This window comes from Phoca vitulina, unplaced genomic scaffold, assembly GCF_004348235.1.
Source record: "Phoca vitulina isolate PV1807 unplaced genomic scaffold, GSC_HSeal_1.0 scaffold52, whole genome shotgun sequence".
Taxonomy (NCBI): Eukaryota; Metazoa; Chordata; class Mammalia; order Carnivora; family Phocidae; genus Phoca; species Phoca vitulina.
Genome location: NW_022589755.1, coordinates 8231193 through 8250118, shown reverse-complemented (window position 1 = coordinate 8250118; position 18926 = coordinate 8231193). Strand labels below are relative to the sequence as shown.

Below are 18926 nucleotides of genomic sequence, written 5' to 3'. Positions count from 1 at the left end.
CCCTCCTCCCAACCCCCATGTGCGTTCTCTCTCTAAAAATAAACAAATAAATCTTTAAAAAATAAAAATAAACTCGGCTAAGTCAGCTCCTTACTCCTACTCATTGACCATCCCCCTACTCTGCTAGTTAAGCATTTTTTTTAGGTTTATTTATTTATTTTTAAGCAATCTCTACACCCAACATGGGGCTTGAACTCACAACCCCAAGCTCAAGAGTCAGGCACCCCACTGAGCCAGCCAGGTGCCTGCCCTTATTTGTGTGTGTGTGTATGTGTTTTTTTTTTTTAAGAGTTTATTTATTTATTTGACAGAGAGCAGGAGAGAGCGCAAGAGAGAGCACAAGCAGGGGGAGCAGCAGAGGGAGAGGGAGAAGCAGGCTCCCAGCTGAGCAGGGAGCCCCATGTGGGACTCGATTCCAGGACCCAGGGATCGTGACCTGAGCTGAAAGCAGATGCTCAACCGACTGAGCCACCCAGGCACCCTACCCATATTTGTTTTTTAAGTAAGCCCTATACCCAATGTGGGACTTGAACTCAAGACTCTGAGATCAAGAGTCACATGTCCCACTGACTGGAGCCAGCCAGGCACCCCTAATTGATGTCTTTTAAACAAACACTAAGAGTTCTTTGGTTCTAGCAGGAAGGGCAGGAAAAGAATTGAAAACTGGAGGGCGCCTGGGTGGCTCAGATGGTTAAGCGTCTGCCTTCGGCTCAGGTCATGATCTCAGGGTCCTGGGATCGAGTCCCGCATCGGGTTCCCTGCTCAGTGCAGAGCCTGCTTCTCCCTCTCCCTCTGCCACTCCCTCTGCTTGTGCTCTTCTGTCTATCTCTCTGTCAAATAAATAAATAAAATCTTTAAAAAAAAAAAAGAATTGAAAACTGGAATAAAAACACCACACAGATCTTTGCTCCAGGGTTCTCCACCCTGACTGCATTTTAGAATCATCTGGGGAGCAGTTTGTAAAAATCCCTATGTCTCAGTTCCTCCCCAGACCAATTAATCAGTCTCTGAAGGTGGGGCCTGGGCGCTATATTTGCTGAAAAACTCCCCAGATACTCCTAATGTGCAGGTGGGACTGAGAACCACTGCCTTGGTTAATAGTGAGCAGTCACCTGGGTGGAGGTAATTATGTAATTCTGAAACCCAGGGACCTGATCTATTGAATAACTGCTCTCCACCCCCTTCAAGTGAGAAAATCTCAGTTTTGGCAACTGCTCTGATTAGCTGTTGCTGAAAAACAAACCGCCCCATGGGTATATATCCGATGGTCTCAACAGGGTCTCCAAGAGATATTTGTACACATTTGTTTATAGCAACATTATTCACAAGTCGAAAGGTTAAAAGCAACCCAAATGTCTACTGAATGAATGGATGGATGGATAAACAAAATGTGGTATATACTTACAGTGGAATATATTCATATTCAGCCTTAAAAAGAAGATGGAGGGAGGGCATCTGGGTGGCTCAGATGGTTAAGCGTCTGCCTTCCGCTCAGGTCATGATCCCAGGAGGATGGAGTCCCGCATCGGGCTCCCTGCTCAGCGGGGAGCCTGCTTCTCCCTCTGCCTCTCCCTCTACATCTCCCCCAGCTCATGCTCTCGCTCTCTCTCTCTGTCTCTTTCTCTCTCAAATAAATAAATAAAATCTTTTAAAAAATTATCTCTAAGAACGGAAGATACTGCTGTTGTCAACTGTGCAAAATGCAATTGGCCATAGTGATAATCAAGAGAACTTACTGAATCCCCTTGTTTCCATAATTATTTCCTTAGCTGGCATTATTTAACCCTGGGAATATTTGCAGTTAAATATAGAAATTGTCAAGTGGCTCAGACCTCTGGAATTAATGTTTTGGTTTAAGGAATTTGTGTATATTTGGGTTTTTGTATGCAGGAAGTGTTTAAGAGAATCTGGCCTATTGGTGCTCAAAATTTTTCCCTGCATTGATTTTTTTTAAGATTATTTATTTATTTATTTACTTACTAATTTATTTGAGAAAGAGAGCACGCGAGAGAGAGCGCAAGAGAGAGCATGAGCTGAGGGAGAGGCAGACTCCCACTGAGCAGAGAGCCTGACTTGGGGCTTGATCCCAGGCCTGATCCCAGGACCCCGGGATCATGACCCAAGCCAAAGGCAGGTGCTTAACTGACTGAGCCAGCCAGGCGCCCCAATTTTTCCCTGCATTGATTTAAAGACCTGAAGTGACTGTGAAGTTGTTTAGTCAAAAAAAATGCGTGTGTGGGCGCCTGGGTGGCTCAGTTGGTTGGGCGACTGCCTTCGGCTCGGGTCATGATCCTGGAGTCCCTGGATCGAGTCCCGCATCGGGCTCCCTGCTCGGCAGGGAGTCTGCTTCTCCCTCTGACCTTCCCCCCTCTCATGTGCTTGCTCTCTCTCATTCTCTCTCTCTCAAATAAATAAATAAAAATCTTTAAAAAAAAAAAAAAAAATGCGTGTGTGTGTGTGTGTGAGAGAGAGAGAGAGAGAGAGAGAATGTGCCCAAACTTCAAATTAATGAATCTAGACAAAAGATGTATGAACATGGCCTTTCTTTTTCTGCCATCTTGGAGTCTGTGGAGGCCTGCTGGGAACAGGACTCCTATAACGCCAAATAATGTCTGGAAGGCTATGGTCCAAGGCCATTTTTGCTGGCTATAAGCGGGGTCTCCAGAACCAGAGGGAGCACACAGCTCTTCTTAAAATTGAAGGTGTTTATGCTCGACTGAGCCACGGAATTCTATCTAGGCAAGAGATGTGCTTATGTGTACAAAGCAAAGAACAACACAGTGACTCCTGGTGGCAAACCAAACAAAACCGGAGTAATCTGGGGAAAAGTGACTCGTGCTCATGGAAGCAGTGGCATGGTTCGTGCCAAATTCCGAAGCAACCTTCCTGCTAAAGCCATTGGCCACAGAATCCGTGTGATGGTGTAACCCCTCAGGGATTTAAATTTAATGAAAAGTAAATAAATAAATGTGTAGATTTAAAAAAAATAAGATGTGGGGCACCTAGGTGGCTCAGTTGGTTAAGCGACTGCCTTCAGCTCGGGTCATGATCCTGGAGTCCCAGGATCGAGTCCCGCGTCGGGCTCCCTGCTCAGCGGGGGGTCTGCTTCTCCCTCTGATCCTCTTCCCTCTCGTGCTCTCAGTCTCTCATTCTCTTTCTCTCAAATAAATAAATAAAATCTTTAAAAAAAATAAGATGTATGAACATTCATTGGGCTATTTTTTCGGTAAGCTTGAAAATCTTCAAAATAAAAATACGTGGGGCACCTGGCTGGGTCAGTTGGTAAAGCCTGCAACTCTTGATCTCAGGGCCCCATGTGGGGTGTAGAATGTACTTAAAAAAAGATTTTGTGTTTATTTATTTTATTTTATTTTTTTAAAGATTTTATTTATTTATTTGACAGAGAGATCACAAGTAGGCAGACAGGCAGGCAGAGGGAGAGGGAGAAGCAAGCTCCCTGCTGAGCACGGAGCCCGATGCGGGGGCTCGATCCCAGGACGCTGTGATCATGACCAGAGCCGAAGGCAGATGCCCAACCAACTGAGCCACCCAGGCGTCCCAAGATTTTGTGTTTAAAAAAAAAAAAAGTTAGGGATGCCTGGGTGGCTCAGTCAGTTAAGTGTCTGCCTTTGGCTCAGGTCATGGCCCCGGGGTCCTGGGATCGAGCCCCACATTGTGCTCCCTGCTCAGCGAGGAGCCTGCCTCTCCCTCTGCCTGCCGCTCCACCTGCTTGTGCCCTCTCTCTCTGACAAATAAATAAAAATAAAATCCATAAAAATTAATTAACTAACTAACTAAAAAGTTACCAAATAGCGTCAATTATTCTCATTCTGTTCCTGAACTTCAAGGCATTTGGACCCTCATCTCATCCTCTGGATTAAGATAAGGGGTAAGGTCAGGGTTGGAGGCTGGATTGGAGGTCAGGAAAGCAGTTAGGAAAGGGCCTTTGCTGGGGGCCAAGCAATTTTTGGAAGAAACTACAGATCTGAAGAGGCAGGTACCTCCCAGACATGCTCATTTCAAAGAGAACCTCAAATCATTCTAAGCAAAGTGATGTTTACTCTGGACGTGTCTCTTTAGCTGTCAGGATCCTGATTTTTTAAGTTCTCTATTTGCCTCAAAGTACAACAGTCACATACTGTAATTAACAAATAGATTTTCAGCATTAAAAAAAAAGATCATTCATGATCTAGTTTCGTTTTTTTTAAGACATTATTTTTAAGGGGTGCCTGCTGGCTTGCTTGGTAGAACATGTGACTCATGATCATGCGACTTTTTAAAAAATATTTTATTTATCTACTTGACAGAGAGAGCGAGAGAGCACAAGCAGAGGGAGCAGTAGAGGGAGAGGGAGAAGCAGGCTCCCCACTGATGCCCAATGTGGGGCTCCATCCTAGGACCCTGGGATCACGACCTGAGCCGAAGGCAGCTGCTTAACCATCTGAGCCACCCAGACACCCCATGATCATATGACTCTTGATCTTAAGGTTGTGGGTTTGAGCCCCAATTGGGTGTGGAGCCTACTTAAAAAATTTTTTTTAAAGACTTTAAGTAATCTCTACATCCAGTGTGGGGCTTGAACTCACAACCCAGTAGCCACCCAGCCAGCCAGGCATCCCCATGATCTGGTTTCTTTCTTTTCTTTTCTTTTCTTTATTATTTTTTAAAAGAGTTTTTTAAAGATTTTATTTTTAGGTAATCTCTACACCTAACATGGGGCTTGAACTCACAACCCTGAGATCAAGAGTCACATGCTCTACCAACTGAGCCAGCCAGGTGCCCCCATGATCTGATTTCTTTTTTTTTTTAATTTTTTATTGTTATGTTAATCACCATACATTACATCATTAGTTTTTGATGTAAATGATCTGATTTCTTTTTTTTTTTTTAAGATTTTATTTATTTATTTATTTGAGAGAGAGAGAGAGAAACAGCATGAGAGGGGAGAGGGTCAGAGGGAGAAGCAGCCTCCCCGCTGAGCCGGGAGCCCGATGTGGGACTCGATCCCAGGACTCCGGGATCATGACCTGAGCCGAAGGCAGTCGCTTAACCAACTGAGCCACCCAGGCGCCCTGATTTCTTAATTGATGCCTTTATCCCCTTCAGTTCCCGTGGCTCAGTCACCTGACTTGTCTTCATTCCTCACATCTCTACTTGGTCATTACTTCCTCTGAGAGATAACAAAATAGTCCCCCAGGGTTTATGTATCACCTAGCTCAGGGCTGGGCCCAGAGAAGGTCCTCAGGGAATATTGAATGAATGAGCGTGTGATCAGAAAGATGGAGAGTGTTGGCAGAGAAGGGGAAAGAGAGTTAGTGAGAGAAAGAGAGTAGGGTGAGGGAAAGAGAGAGAGAGAGAGAGAGGTCATTTGTGTGTGAATGGCCGCAAGCCAAGGGGAGGGACAGAGAAGGAAACATTACAGAGAAAGAAGAAAGCATGAGGAGAGAGTTGATAGGGGGCAGCATCCAGGTAATCTAATGCTGTGTAACAAGTGATCCCAAAACTTTGTGGTGTAAATCAACAGCGATCATTTATTTTGCTTACTGATCAGAACTTTGGGCAGGACTTGGAAGGAATGGCTTGTCTCTGCTCTATTTGGGGTGGCCTCACCAGCTGCCAGAGGATCTGCCTCCAAGATGGCTCACTCACATGGCCAACAGGTTGGTGCTGGCTGTTGCCTGCGGCTGTTGGCCTCTCTGAGGGTGAGGAGCTTTGTCCCCTCTCCACGTGGACTTCTCTTTGGGCTGTTTTGACTTCTAGCAAGGAGGCTGGGATTAAAATCAAGTATCCCAAGGAAGGGAAAGTTGAAGCTTCCATTTCCTTTTTTTTTTTTTTTTTTAATTTTACAGCATTAGATATTCACATAGCACACAACTCACCTATTTAAAGTACAATTCAGTGAGTTTTGGTATATTTCATTATTAATTTTTTACAATTGTGATTAAAACCATACATAACATAAAATCCACCTTTTTTTTTTAAGTAAGCTCTATGCCCAACGTGGGGCTTGAACTCATGACCCCAAGATCGAGAGTCGCATGTTCTACTGACTGAGCCAGCCAGGCACCCCACCATTTTAACCATTTTGATTATACAACTCAGTGGCATGAAGGACATTCACGATGTTATGAAATCATCATCACCATCTATTTCTTTTTTCATCAGCTTTCATGATAGACTTCTTTCACCTAGCAAAATGTTTCTGGGACATGTTGTAGCATGTGTCAATGCTTCATTCTCTCTCTCTCTCTTTTTAAGGATTTTTTTTTTTTTTGGAAAGATTTTATTTATTTATTTGTTAGAGAGAGAGTACGCGAACACGAGCAGGGGGAGGGGCAGAAGGAGAAGCAGACTCCCCGCCGAGCAGGGAGCCCACCATGGGGCTCCATCCCAGGACTCTGAGATCATGACCTGAGCTGAAGGCAAACACTTAACCGACTGAGCCACCCAGGCGCCCCAATGCTTCCTTCTTTTTTATGGCTGAATGATATTCCACAGTATGCATCTGACACATTTTGTTTATCCTTTCATCCAAGACAGTTGGATTGTTTTTCCTTTGGCTATTGTGAATAGCACTACAATGAAGATTGGCATACAAGTATCTGAGGGCCTGCTTTCAATTCCTCAGGGTATACACCTAAGAGTGCAGTTTCTGGGTCATAAGCTAATTGTGTTCAGCTTTTTTGAGGGGAAGCTGCACCTTCCTTCCTTCCTTCCTTTCTTTGTTTGTTTCTTTAAGATGTTATTTATTTGTCAGAGAGAGAGAGAGAGAGAGAGAGAGAACAAGCGGGGGGGGGGCAGGCAGGCAGAGGGAGAAGCAGGCTCCCCACTGAGCAAGGAGCCCAATGCGGGACACGATCCCAGGACTGAACCCAGGACCCCGGGATCATGACCTGAGCCGAAGGCAGATGCTTAACCGACTGAACCACACAAGCGTCCCAAGCTGCACATTTCTTAAGGCCTGAATGTAGAAATTAGTTCAGCGTTCACTTCCATCTTGTTCTATTGATCAAGCAGTCACAGAGTACAGATTCAAGGACAGGGGACATTGATTCCCCCCACTCAATATCACTGAAGAATATCAAAGGATTTGTGGGCATGTTTTATTTTTTATTATTATTTTTTAAAATAAGCTCTAGGCGCAACATGGGGCTTGAGCTCATGACCTCCAGATCAAGAGTTGCATACTCCACCAACTGAGCCAGCCACTGACTGTCCCAGATTTGTGGACCTGTTTTAAACTTCCCACAGAGTGTGTGGGGGTGAAGGAGTAAGGGTCAAGGAGATACCCTCAGGGAGGCAGAGTCAGAAAGAATGAGAGGCACCTAAGTGGCTTAGTTGGTTAAGCAGTTAGTGTCTGCCTTTGGCTTAGGTCATGATCCCAGGGTCCTGGGATTGAGCCCCTTGATGGGCTTCCTGCCCAATGGGGAGCCTGCTTCTCCCTTTCTGTCTGCCCCCCCTCCTTCTCTTTCTCTCTCAAAGAAATAAATAAAATCTTTAAAAAAAGAGAGAGAGAATGAACTTAAATTCTGGGTCACAGCAGGTGGAGCTGTCCTTTCTGCCCGGGGTTCTTCCTGTGTTTTGTTAAACTTTATTTACTCTGTAAAGCTCAGCAGAAAGTTTACATTCTCAGAATATCCTTTTTCTGGCTCCGACACTAAGTCAAACACTGTCATAGCTCTTTCTTCTTTTCCTTCACAGCACTTAGGGAAGTTTCTATTTATGTGACTGTTTTATCTCTCCCACTGGATTATGAGTGTCCCTAAAGCAGGAGTATGTCCATTTTTATCATTATTGTATCCCCAGGGCCTGGCACAAAGTCAAACACATAGTAGGGATATGGTAAATATTTTTTGAGAATATTTAGTAAATACTGATAAAATACTTCCTGTCTTCCCTATTAGCTGGTCAGCACAACACAGGGTGGATCCATGTTTCTTCTGTTCACCATATTCATGCCCTTGTATTGTCCTCTCCTATAATGAATACAACGGTGTATGATCAATGGTATCCCGTTACAGAAGTGGCAGTGTGTGACTTCCAAGGCTGAGTTATAAAAGATATTGCTGGGGTGCCTGGGTGACTCAGTTGGTAAGTGTCTGCCATTGGCTCAGGTCATGATCCCACGTCCTGGGGTCCAGCCCAGCATTGGGCTCCCTGCTTAGTGGAGAGTCTGCTTCTACCTCTGCCCTTCCCCTGCTCATGATCTCTTTCAAATAAATAAATAAAGTCTTTTTAAAAAATAAAGTAAGGGGCGCCTGGGTGGCTCAGTCGTTAAGCGTTTGCCTTCATCTCAGGTTGTGATCCCAGGGTCCTGGGATCGAGCCCTGCATCGGGCTCCCTGCTCAGCGGGAAGCCTGCTTCTCCCTCTCCCGCTCCCCCTGCTTGTTTTCCCTCTCTCGCTGTGTCTCTGTCAAAATAAAGAAATAAAAAAATCTTAAAAAAAAATAAAATAAAAGGCATTGCTGCTTTCACCTTGCTCTCATGGATCACTCACTCTGGGGGAAGCCAGCCACCATGTCATGAGGACACTCCGGCAGCCCAGTGGTTAGGCCCATGTGGAGCGGAACTGAGGTCCCCAGCTATCAGCCCACATCAGCTTGGTAGCCATTGGAGTGAGTCACCTCGGAAAGGGATCTTTCATTACAAGCCATCAGATGACTATAGCCCCAGCTGACATCTGAGTGCATCCTCATGAAAGACCTTGTGCCAGAACAGCCCAGACAAGCTGCTCTGAATCCCAGACCCACGGAAACTATAAGAGATAATAAATATTTATTGTTGTTTAAGTCCCTCATTTTTTACATAATTTGTTCCAAGTCCATAATCAAGAGTAAGCATTGGCCAAACTTTTTTTTTTTTGGAGTGATATTGTGATCTTGGATGAATTGCTACCCCTTTCTGAGTCCCAGAGTTGTAATCTGTAAGAGGGGATGAAATATCCATCTCTGAGGTTCACAGAGTATGTACCTCAGAGGCAAGGTCGGAGCACATGGTAGAAGCCTAATGTACCACCAGCAGTGCGACCTCCCGATGAAGCATGTGGGCCACACTGCCTGGGTTTGAATCCTAGTTTCATTACTTCTAAGATATAAGACTTCGTTCAGGCTACTGAACTTTGCTGGACCTCAGACTCCTTAGCTATGAAATAGCAGTATTAAAAAACCTAACTCATCTCATAAGGATTAGAGAAAGAATTCACATAAAATCCATTTTAACTCCATGAGAAGCCAGTGTTATTTTTTTCTTTTTTCAGTGCTCCACCTGGCCTAGCACTGAGATCAATAACTGACGCATAACAAGTGCTCAGTAAGTACTTGTTGAATGGGTAATAAAAAAAGACACCTTGACTAAGGAAAATAGGTATAAGCTAATACTAGCCTACGAGGCCCTACAGGAAGTCCCACTTGCTTCATCTACGATTTCACCTCTTACCACCTGCCCATCCTCTCACTCTGCTCCAGCCACCTTGCCCTCTCCACAGTTCCTCAGCTATGCTGGCACATTCCAGCTTCAGGGCCTTTGCACCTGCTGTTTGCCCTGACCGGAAATGCTCCATCTCCCAGTTATCCACATGGCTTGTCTATTCGGTCCCTTCAGATCTCTGTTCAGTATCACTTTCTCTGAGAGACCTTCTCTCTGGCCACTCCTGCAACCCTGTAATCCCATATCCGCCTTTATTTTTCTCCACAGCATTTATCATGGCCTGATTTCTATTCTGTGGGCACCCCTCAATAGGACGTAAGCTCTATGAGGGCAGGGCTTTGTCTATTTTATTCGCTGCTCTATTTCAAAACCCCCAATGCCGGGATTTCAGCAGGTGCTAGATAGATATTCGCCGAATTAATAGCCCCATAAATCACCACTTGGGTATCTGTCGTCTCGGGGCGTTAAACCGCGCCATTTTTGGGCCAGGATTGGCTGGAGCTCCGTCACGTGACTGGCAGTCCCGCTGGCCCGCCTTTGAGGCTGGGGAGGTCCACGTGGTCCCGGGCTCTAGGGGCGGGCCGGGCCGTGGAGGAGGTCCTGCGCAGGCGCGGCCTCTGGCGCAGGCGCAGAGGCGGCCCGGGCGAGCGGCCGGCGGCGGTTGGCGGCGCGTGGGGCCGGCGGGCGGTTACCGTGGGCAGGACCCGAGTGCAGGCAGCTAGAGCCGGCGCCATGGTGGAGAAGGAGGAGGCTGGCGGCGGCATCAGCGAGGAGGAGGCGGCGCAGTATGACCGGCAGATCCGTCTGTGGGGATTGGAGGCCCAGAAACGGTCAGGGCCAGAGCGGCTTGTGGGACTGAGGGTCTGGAGGGGGCGTCTGGCCTGAGGCGTTGGCGGCCCTCACGGAGCCGGAGGGTCTGATTTGAAGCGAGGAGGCGGGAATTTTATGTGCCCGGGGAGGGTGGCCTTCTTGAGAGCCCTGGAGGGGTTGGTTAGGGGTGTTTCTGGAAGATGTGGGGAGGGGGGACCTCCCAGCGTGGGGGGGGGGGCCTCCCAGCGGGGGGGGGGGGGCCCCCCCGGGGGGGGGGGGAGGGTCATTCCGAGGGAGGCCTCTGGAAGGGGCGGTGGGGGAGTCCTGAGGGATCAGGAGGACTCAAACTCAGGGACGCAGACGCCCGAAGGGAGTGGTGGTGGTGGGCGCTTAGGGAGTAGGAGGGTGCAAGGGGAGGATGGAGTGGGGGCGTAGTTCATTCATTCGTAGATTGCGGGAACCTGTTCTCTGCTGGACGCCGGGGAGACCGGCCCACCGAACACGGGCGAGCTTACCTTCTTGTGGCTTCGAAAGGGTGGGCCAATTTGAAAGAATGAGGGTTTTTGAGGCGTTTTGGAGCAAGTTATTTCAACTGAGAATCTTGAGAGGCCCGGAGAGCCTAGGGGCTGGGCTGGAGCTACCCGAAGAGGTTGCTTATGCCTAGTTACGGGGGTGTGTCTGGAGAGGACTGGGCACTAGGGTTGGGCATACCTTGGGTACTGAATAGTTATCGGAGGGGATGAGGTCTGTGAAAGAGGCGATTGATTAGATCAAATATTTATTGAGCACCTGCCACAAGCACTGTTCTAGGCACAGAGCATATATTAGTGAACTGGACGGACTCCTTGCCCGCATGGAGTGTACATTCAGGTGGGGGAAGCAATAAACATAAAGAAATAATATAATAGGTAATGCGAGTGCCAGGGAGAGAAATACAGCAGGGTACCAGCATCATCAGTAAAGGATGTTGAGGTGGGAGAGCTATTTTGATAGGGAGGCCAGGGAAGGCCTCTGAAGAGATAACATTGAGCCTCAGACCTGTATGAAGGAAAAAGAGCCATGTGGAAAAACTTTTCTAGCAGAGAGAAAACAGCTGGTGTAAAGTCCTGGAGGCCAGAGCGTGCTTGGCAAGTGAGAGAAAGAAACAGAAAAGCTACTCCTCATTTGATTTGGAGTAGCTTTTTTATTCCAAGCGTTCTGGGAAACCCACTGGAGAGTTTTGAGCCTAGGAGTAACGCGATCAGGTTTGCATTTTAAAAGGATCAGTCTTGCTGTGGGGAGAGTAGGTCGAAGTGGGCAGAAGTAGAGATAAGGATTCTGGTTAGGAGACTGTGATAATAATCCCCTTGGGACATAGGTAATGGTGGCTTCAAACTCTAGAGAAGGGACAAATACATATTCTGAATATATTTTCAAGGTGGGGGAGGGGATGGGATTTGCTGAAGGATACAGTGTGTGGGGTATGAGAGGCAGAACACAAGGATTACTTTAAGGTTTCTTTGGTTTGAGCAGCTGGAAAGATGGAATTGCCATTTATTGACTGAGATAACGGGGTGAGTGAAGAAGCAAGAGTTCTCTTTTGGACTTAGGTTTTAGATGGTTATTTATGTCTGGAAATATATGAGTGGTTGAGTTGAGAGATGAGGTCTGTTTGAGGGGGGAGGTATGTGATGTGAGTCCAAAGTATAGAGTTAATTGATCTAAGGATAAGGAGGCAGGCAGGTCAAGAGAATTTAGTTTGAGAGGTGGGAGTTTATAGAATTTTTTGGTGAGAGAGAGTGTGTGTTTGGGGGGGTGAGGTGGGGCGAACCTGAGTTTTCAGGCTTATTTCAGGTGTGGGGTTTTATGTGGTTGGGGGAGGGGGCATTGTGAGGCATTAGCAAGCATTGGTCTGAGGACCCAAGGCATCTGAAGTGGAAGATTGGGAATTAAATGGTGAAAATGGCCTGAGGACATAGGTGGGGCTGGTTGATTTTAGGGACTGCTATTTGAAGAAGGTTTGAGTGTTAGGAGGTCCTAAAGGGTTGGGAAAGAGATCCTAAGTGTATTAGAAGGGCTCATCCAAAGGGTTGGGGCAGCAGGTAGTTTTAAGGTAGGGCAAAGCTGGTGAAGATTAAGATGGAATGTAGTGTGAGAACTGTTAAGAGGGTAGGAATGATTCCTCTGAGGAGCAGTAAAGAATGATGGGTGGGGGCTGCTGAAGAGGAGATGATCTAAGGGACAAATCAAAGTCAGGGTATAGAATTCTTGGGAAATGGGAGTTATTCTGAGGGAGTGGAGAGGTACCGAACTCAGTGGAGAACCTGAAAAGGATTGCTTGAGCGTCCTGGGAGGGAAGGAAGGGGGGGGTGATCTGTAATTTGGACCTCTGTATTTATCGACAGTCTTGCAGAGTTTGTTAAAGTGCCTTCATGTCCATTTTTCTTTTTTTTTTTTTTTAAGATTTTATTTATTTATTTGACAGAGACACAGCGAGAGAGGGAACACAAGCAGGGGGAGTGGGAGAGGGAGAAGCAGGCTTCCCGCGGAGCAGGGAGCCCAATGTGGGGCTCGATCCCAGGACCCTGGGATCATGACCCAAGCCGAAGGCAGACACTCAGCGACTGAGCCACCCAGGCGCCCTCATGTCCATTTTTCAATCGAGTCTCCTATCAGCTCTGAAGTAGGAAGAGCAGTGATTTCCCCTGTACAAATAGGAAGGAGGCTCCACAAAGCAAATTGACTTGCCCCTAGGGAAACTCCAGGTGGAATAGGAGAGCTCTGGAGTCTGGGGTTCTTTTGTAAGATGGAAGGTGGCCTAGGAATCAGCTGATTGTGTTCTGGCAACATTTTGTTGCTGATTCTGTGTGATGTTGGACCAAGGTTATCAAGAGAACTGGAAAGGAGAGTATAATGGTCTAGAGGTTAAAAACTGGGTTGTATCTTTCATACACTGTTTTTTTTTTGTTTTTTGTTTTTTTTTAAAGATTTTATTTATTTATTTGACAGAGAGAGACACAGCGAGAGAGGGGACATAAGCAGGGGGAGTGGGAGAGGGAGAAACAGGCTTCCCGCCGAGCAGGGAGCCCGATCCGGGGCTCCATCCCTGGACCCTGGGATCATGACCTGAGCCGAAGGCAGATGCTTAACGACTGAGCCACCCAGGTGCCCCTTTCATACACTTTTAAATTTTTTGAAATTAGTTGCCAGCATTTAAAAATCTAGAGAATTGCCACATTTGAGACCATTTGAGCATCAGAAAGAAAAAAATTGGGGCGCCTGGCTGGCTGTTAGTGGAACGTGACACTCTTGATTGGGGTTGTGAGTTCAAGCCCCACGTTGGATGTAGAGATTACTTAAAAATAAAGTCAAAAGATGGGCACCTGGGTGGCTCAGTTGGTTGGGCGACTGCCTTCGGCTTGGGTCATGATCCTGGAGTCCCGGGATCGAGTCCCGCATCGGGCTCCCTGGTCAGTGGGGAGTCTGCTTCTCCCTCTGACCCTCCCGCCTCTCATGCTCTCTCTATCTCATTCTTTCTCTCTAAATAAATAAATAAAATCTTTTAAAAAGAAAAGTCAAAAGAAGGAAGAAAGGAGAGAGAGAGAGAGAGAACGAAATTGACTTAATTTAAAAATAATTTAGAATCCATAAGGCCAAGGAAATATTCAAACAAAGAAATTAAAAATGAGTTTATTGCCTTTAGAAGTGATTATTAATAATGTGCTTTCTGTGAAATAAGAACTTGAGTGTGTAATCGGTGAAGTTGTCCTCTATCTTTTATCCTAATCATGCTTTCAGAGAACAGAGGAACAAATTAGAGAACATTGAGGTAATGATAAGATGTCCAGGATGTGGGACATTTTTTTTTTTAAAAAGATTTTATTTATTTACTTAGAGAGAGAGACAGAATGAGAGGGGAGAGGGTCAGAGGGAGAAGCAACCTCCCCACTGAGCTGGGAGCCCGACATGGGACTCGATCTCAGGACTCCGGGATCATGCACTGAACCGAAGGCAGTCGCTTAACCAACTGAGCCACCCAGGCGCTCCTAGGATGTGGGACATTTTACAAGACAACTGTCCTGGTTCTATTACAAAAGTCAATGTCATGGAAGAACAAGGGAAAGGAGTGTTCTAGATTAAAGGAGCATAAAGAGATGAAGCCAAATGTAAGATGTAAACCTTGATTGGATCCTGGTTCAGAAGGAAAACTCCTAAAGAAACATCTTTTAGACAATAGTGGAAATTTGAATATTCAGTCCTATTAGGTGATATTTGAGATTTATTTTCTAGATGTGGTAATAGCATGGTTCTGAAGGAGAATGCCATATTTTTGGAGATGCATGCTAGAGGTGTGAAATGCCATGATGTCCTATACGCATAAAAGGCAAAATGCTACCAATTCTTTTTACTTTATGTATGTTTCAAATTTTTATCATGAGAAGTTGGGAAAGAAATGTGATTCTCTTCCCACCCACCCCACCCCAGCCCTATGCCCCATGCCCCAATCTGGCAATTTCTGTTATTTCTGTCTTCTCTTGAAGAATAGAAAAGTCAGAACTTCCACATTGATTGGAGCTAAGTAGGGACTGCCTCTGACATGGCACAGGGTTCTCTAGGGATCCTCTATCAGTTTAGCTTCACTCATTTGATGTAATTGCCTGGCCCCTGTCAGCATGTGACTTTGCATTTCTTGCTATGGTACATAGCCCATTTTATTTATTTATTTATTTATTTCTTATTTTTTTAAAGATTTTATTTATTTATTTGACAGAGACAGCGAGAGCAGGAACACAAGCAGGGGGAGTGGGAGAGGGAGAAGCAGGCTTCCCACCGAGCAGGGAGCCCGATGTGGGACTCGATCCCAGGACTCTGGGATCATAACCTGAGCCGAAGGCAGACGCTTAACGACTGAGCCACCCAGGCGCCCCATAGCCCATTTTATGGATGAGGTTCAAGGAAGAGAGCAGACTTCCAAGGTCATGCACCAAGTAGATAGAAGTAGGAGTTGAATCTAAGTCACTCACTTCAGGTTCATACTCTCCCCCACTCTGGGTCATTTTCGACAATAGGGGCTCATTTTTTCGGTCAAATTAGTGTAAAGGAGGGTGTTGAAGCTGGCAGCTGTGTTATGTTTTCAGAATGTGTGCTTCAGCGGTTTCTGCAATATTTTTCACAACTAGGCCTGTCTGAGTTTTCTTCCACTCAGCAGTAGTTTATCCCTTACCTAACTAAGCATGAGGAAGGGAGGGAGGTTGACTGGAAAGAGCAAAATAGATGATAAGCTCCATGAGGAAAAGTGGTTTTTGTTTTTTTTTTAAAGATTTTATTTACTTATTTGACAGAGAGAGAGATAGCGAGAGCAGGAACACAACAAGCAGGGGGAGTGGGAGAGGGAGAAGCAGGCTTCCGGCGGCGCAGGGAGCCCGATGTGGGGCTCGATCCCAGGACCCTGGGATCATGACCTGAGCCGAAGGCAGACGCCTAACGACTGAGCCACCCAGGCGCCGCAGGAAAAGTGTTTTATAAATGTATGATAACTAAAGGGATTTGACTGGTCTTACTAAATTTCTAGTGCTTGCAAGTTTGTAGACATTCAGATATATTTGTTGGATGAAATGACTGTACTTTGCAAAGATGTAGGAAGTCAAGAAACCTGGGTTCAGTTCCCAGGTCTGCTAACCAGCTCTCTTGACCTTGGGTCAGTCTCACAGTTTGTTGGCCTTAAGTTCCACATCTGCAAAAAGGAGGGTTAAGTGTGACTACATTTTTAAGGACTCTTTCAACTCTGAAATTTGACTTTACAAAAAAGGGACTTCAAAAATTTTCCTGTTTTCAGAGACTCATTATCCAACACTGCTGCTGTTCAGTAGAACTTCAGTTGGTTCCATAGTCACACATTTGCCATAGTTAGTGACGGAGTGCATACTGTGTTGTGAAGGCCAATCCTGATTGCTCATATAAGGACCAATTTATTGTAGTGTTGATAGTGGTTGATAGTTAAGTTTGAATCGCAACAGCAGAAATTCTTAGTTATTTAACCTTGGATACATTCCTTCTCTGTGCTTTAGTGTCCTCATTTGTCAAATGGAGATAACAGAATCTATATTATAAGAGTGTTGAGAATTAAATGAGATAATGCATGGAGGTGCCTGGCGGGCTCAGTTGGAAGAGGATTAGACTCTTGATCTCGGGGTCATGAGTTTGAGCCCCATGTTGGGTGTAGAGATTGCTTAAATGAATAAAGACTTATAAAAAATGAGATAATGCATGAATAGTGCCTATGCTCATAGAGCATTTAGTAAATTATAGCTACAATTACTTGACAAGTATAAATCATGAGTAACAAAAGCAGGAAGCTACATAGGAAATAGGTTGAGATAAATAAAGCAAATGTAAAGTAAACATTAGTGGGATGAGTGGAGACTCCAGAAGGATGAGGAAGATTGTAGGGGGAGCAATCTTAAGTTCTGTTTTGGATTTTGACAAGACATTGAAGTAAATGTAATGAATGGGCAGTTAGATGGAGCAAGATTGTAGATTTATATATTTATTTTTTTAAGTTTAGTTCGCTAACTTTTTTTTTTTTAATATTTTATTTATTTGACAGAGAGAGACACAGCGAGAGAGGGAACACAAGCAGGGGGACTGGGAGAGGGAGAAGCAGGCTTCCCCCGGAGCAGGGAGCCCGATGTGGGGCTCAATCCCAGGACCCTGAGATCGTGACCTGAGCCGAAGGCAGACGCTTAACGACTGAGCCACCCAGGCGCCCCCCCCCTTTTTTTTAAGATTTTATTTTATTCATTTGACAGAGAGACATAGTGAGAGCGGGAACACAAGCAGGGGGAGTGGGAGAGGGAGAAGCAGGCTCCCGCAGAGCAGGGAGCCCAATGTGGGGCTCGATCCCAGGACCCTGGGATCATGACTTGAGCCGAAGGCAGACGCTTAACGACTGAGCCACCCAGGCGCCCCTTCCTCTTGTATTCTGAATAAAATCCAAAGCTTTTAAAATCCATTGCCTTTCATGCTCTGCCTTGTCTGATCTTGGCTACATCTCCCTGGTTCACTTCGTTCAAGCTCTTGAATTTTTGTTCCTCAAATATGCTAAACCTCTCTCTGGCCTAGAGACTTTGTGCTTACTTTTTACCCTACTTGAAATAGTCTTATAACCAGATTTTTGCATGACTCGTTATCACGCATTAAAATCTCAATAAATGTGGTTCAAGTGTGAATTTGGTATAGTCTTAGGAATTCTTAACCATGAGTGGAATTCAGTTGGCTTGGCTTAACTTGTGGTATGTATTGTGAATTCAAAGGTTGTGATAAAAAGGCTCTGGTTCCTTCCTTCTCAGAAATTTAAAAGGTATTCCTGTGGCAGTAGAAGCTAAGGATGAGAGAGCCTAATCAGCAAATATTTATTTAGAACCTACTGTGTACAAGACAACATGGAGAAGACGTTGAAAGAGGAAAAATCATAGATTGTGGTCAGAACTGTATATCCCAGTTCTGGGCACTCATGAGCTGTGAGAGCTTGGACACCTTTTCTGAGCCTCAGTTTTCTCCTTACTCCAGGCAGACTTGAATCCTTTCCTATGGAAACGTGATGGCCTATTCTGGGGTCTGTGGAGCCCTTTGGACTTCTAAGGCGAGAAATTGTATGCAATATTTAGGGTGTGTATGCTTTTTTCCCCCAAAAGAGACATGGTGAAGAACTATAATCAGTTGTTGTTGTTTCGAATTTTATCTTAAGTAGGCTTCATACCCAATATGGGGCTTGAACTCAGGACCCTCATGAGTCACATGCTCTCCCGACTGAGCCAGCCAGGCGCCCCAGTAATCACGGTATCTCAGTGGAGTAGTATATGTAAGGTACCTAGTTCCATGCCTCAAACCCAGTGAGCCCTCTGTAGATGGTGATTATTGCCGTCGTGGCTCCTGGGGGGCTATATACGTAACACGTCGCAATGTGATTTTACATTTATTTGTGGTATTGAGAGGCAGTATAACTGGAAGAGTACAGATTTTGGAGCAGTATTTCCTGAGTTGATACCTGCTTTGCCATTTTGGAGGTGTGTGATCTTCGGCAAGTTCTTTAACAACTCTGTCCTCAATATCTTAGTTTCCTGTTGCTGCTGTAACAATGACCACAAACTTAGTGGCTTAAAACAATACAGATTTATTCTCTTACAGTTCTGGAGGTCAGAAGTCTGAAATCAGTTTCACGGGGCTAAAATCAAGGTGTTGACAGGGCCATGTTTCCCTGTGGAGGCTCTAGGGGAAAGTCTTTTTGCCTGACTTTTCTAGCGTGTAGAAGCCACCAGTGTTCCTTAGCTTGTGGCCCCTTCATTTCCAAAGCCAGCAGCATAGCATCTTCTGACCCTTCTGCCTCCCTCTTTTTTTTTTTTTTTTTTAGATCTTTTTTATTTTTTGACAGAGAGAGACACACACAGAGAGGGAACACAAGCAGGGGGAGAGGGAGAAGCAGGCTTCCCACTGAGCAGGGAGCCTGATGCGGGGCTCGATCCCAGGACCCTGGGATCCTGACCTGAGCCGAAGGCAGACGCTTAACGACTGAGCCACCAAGCGCCCCTTTTCTGCCTCCCTCTTATTAAGGACCCTTGTGATTACTTGGGCCCACCCAAGTAATAATCTAGGTTAATCTCCCCATTTCAGAATCTTAATTTAATTACACCTAAGGTCCTTTCGTCATGTAA

At 45.7% G+C, this 18926-nt stretch overlaps 1 protein-coding gene and 1 pseudogene across 3 annotated transcripts in view; both read left to right on the top strand.

The window, feature by feature from the left end:
* The first annotated feature begins 2608 nt into the window (after positions 1–2608).
* LOC116621923 lies at positions 2609–2927 on the top strand (annotated as a pseudogene).
* A 7138-nt stretch (positions 2928–10065) lies between these two features.
* The window catches only part of SAE1 (SUMO1 activating enzyme subunit 1), an 84962-nt gene continuing 76101 nt past the window's right edge, over positions 10066–18926 (top strand). For all 3 annotated transcript variants that reach the window (XM_032388047.1, XM_032388048.1, XM_032388046.1), the window contains exon 1: positions 10066–10256. In XM_032388047.1, coding sequence (XP_032243938.1) covers positions 10159–10256 — 98 coding nt within the window. In that variant the 5' untranslated portion in view covers positions 10066–10158. The remainder of the gene's footprint in view (positions 10257–18926) is intronic.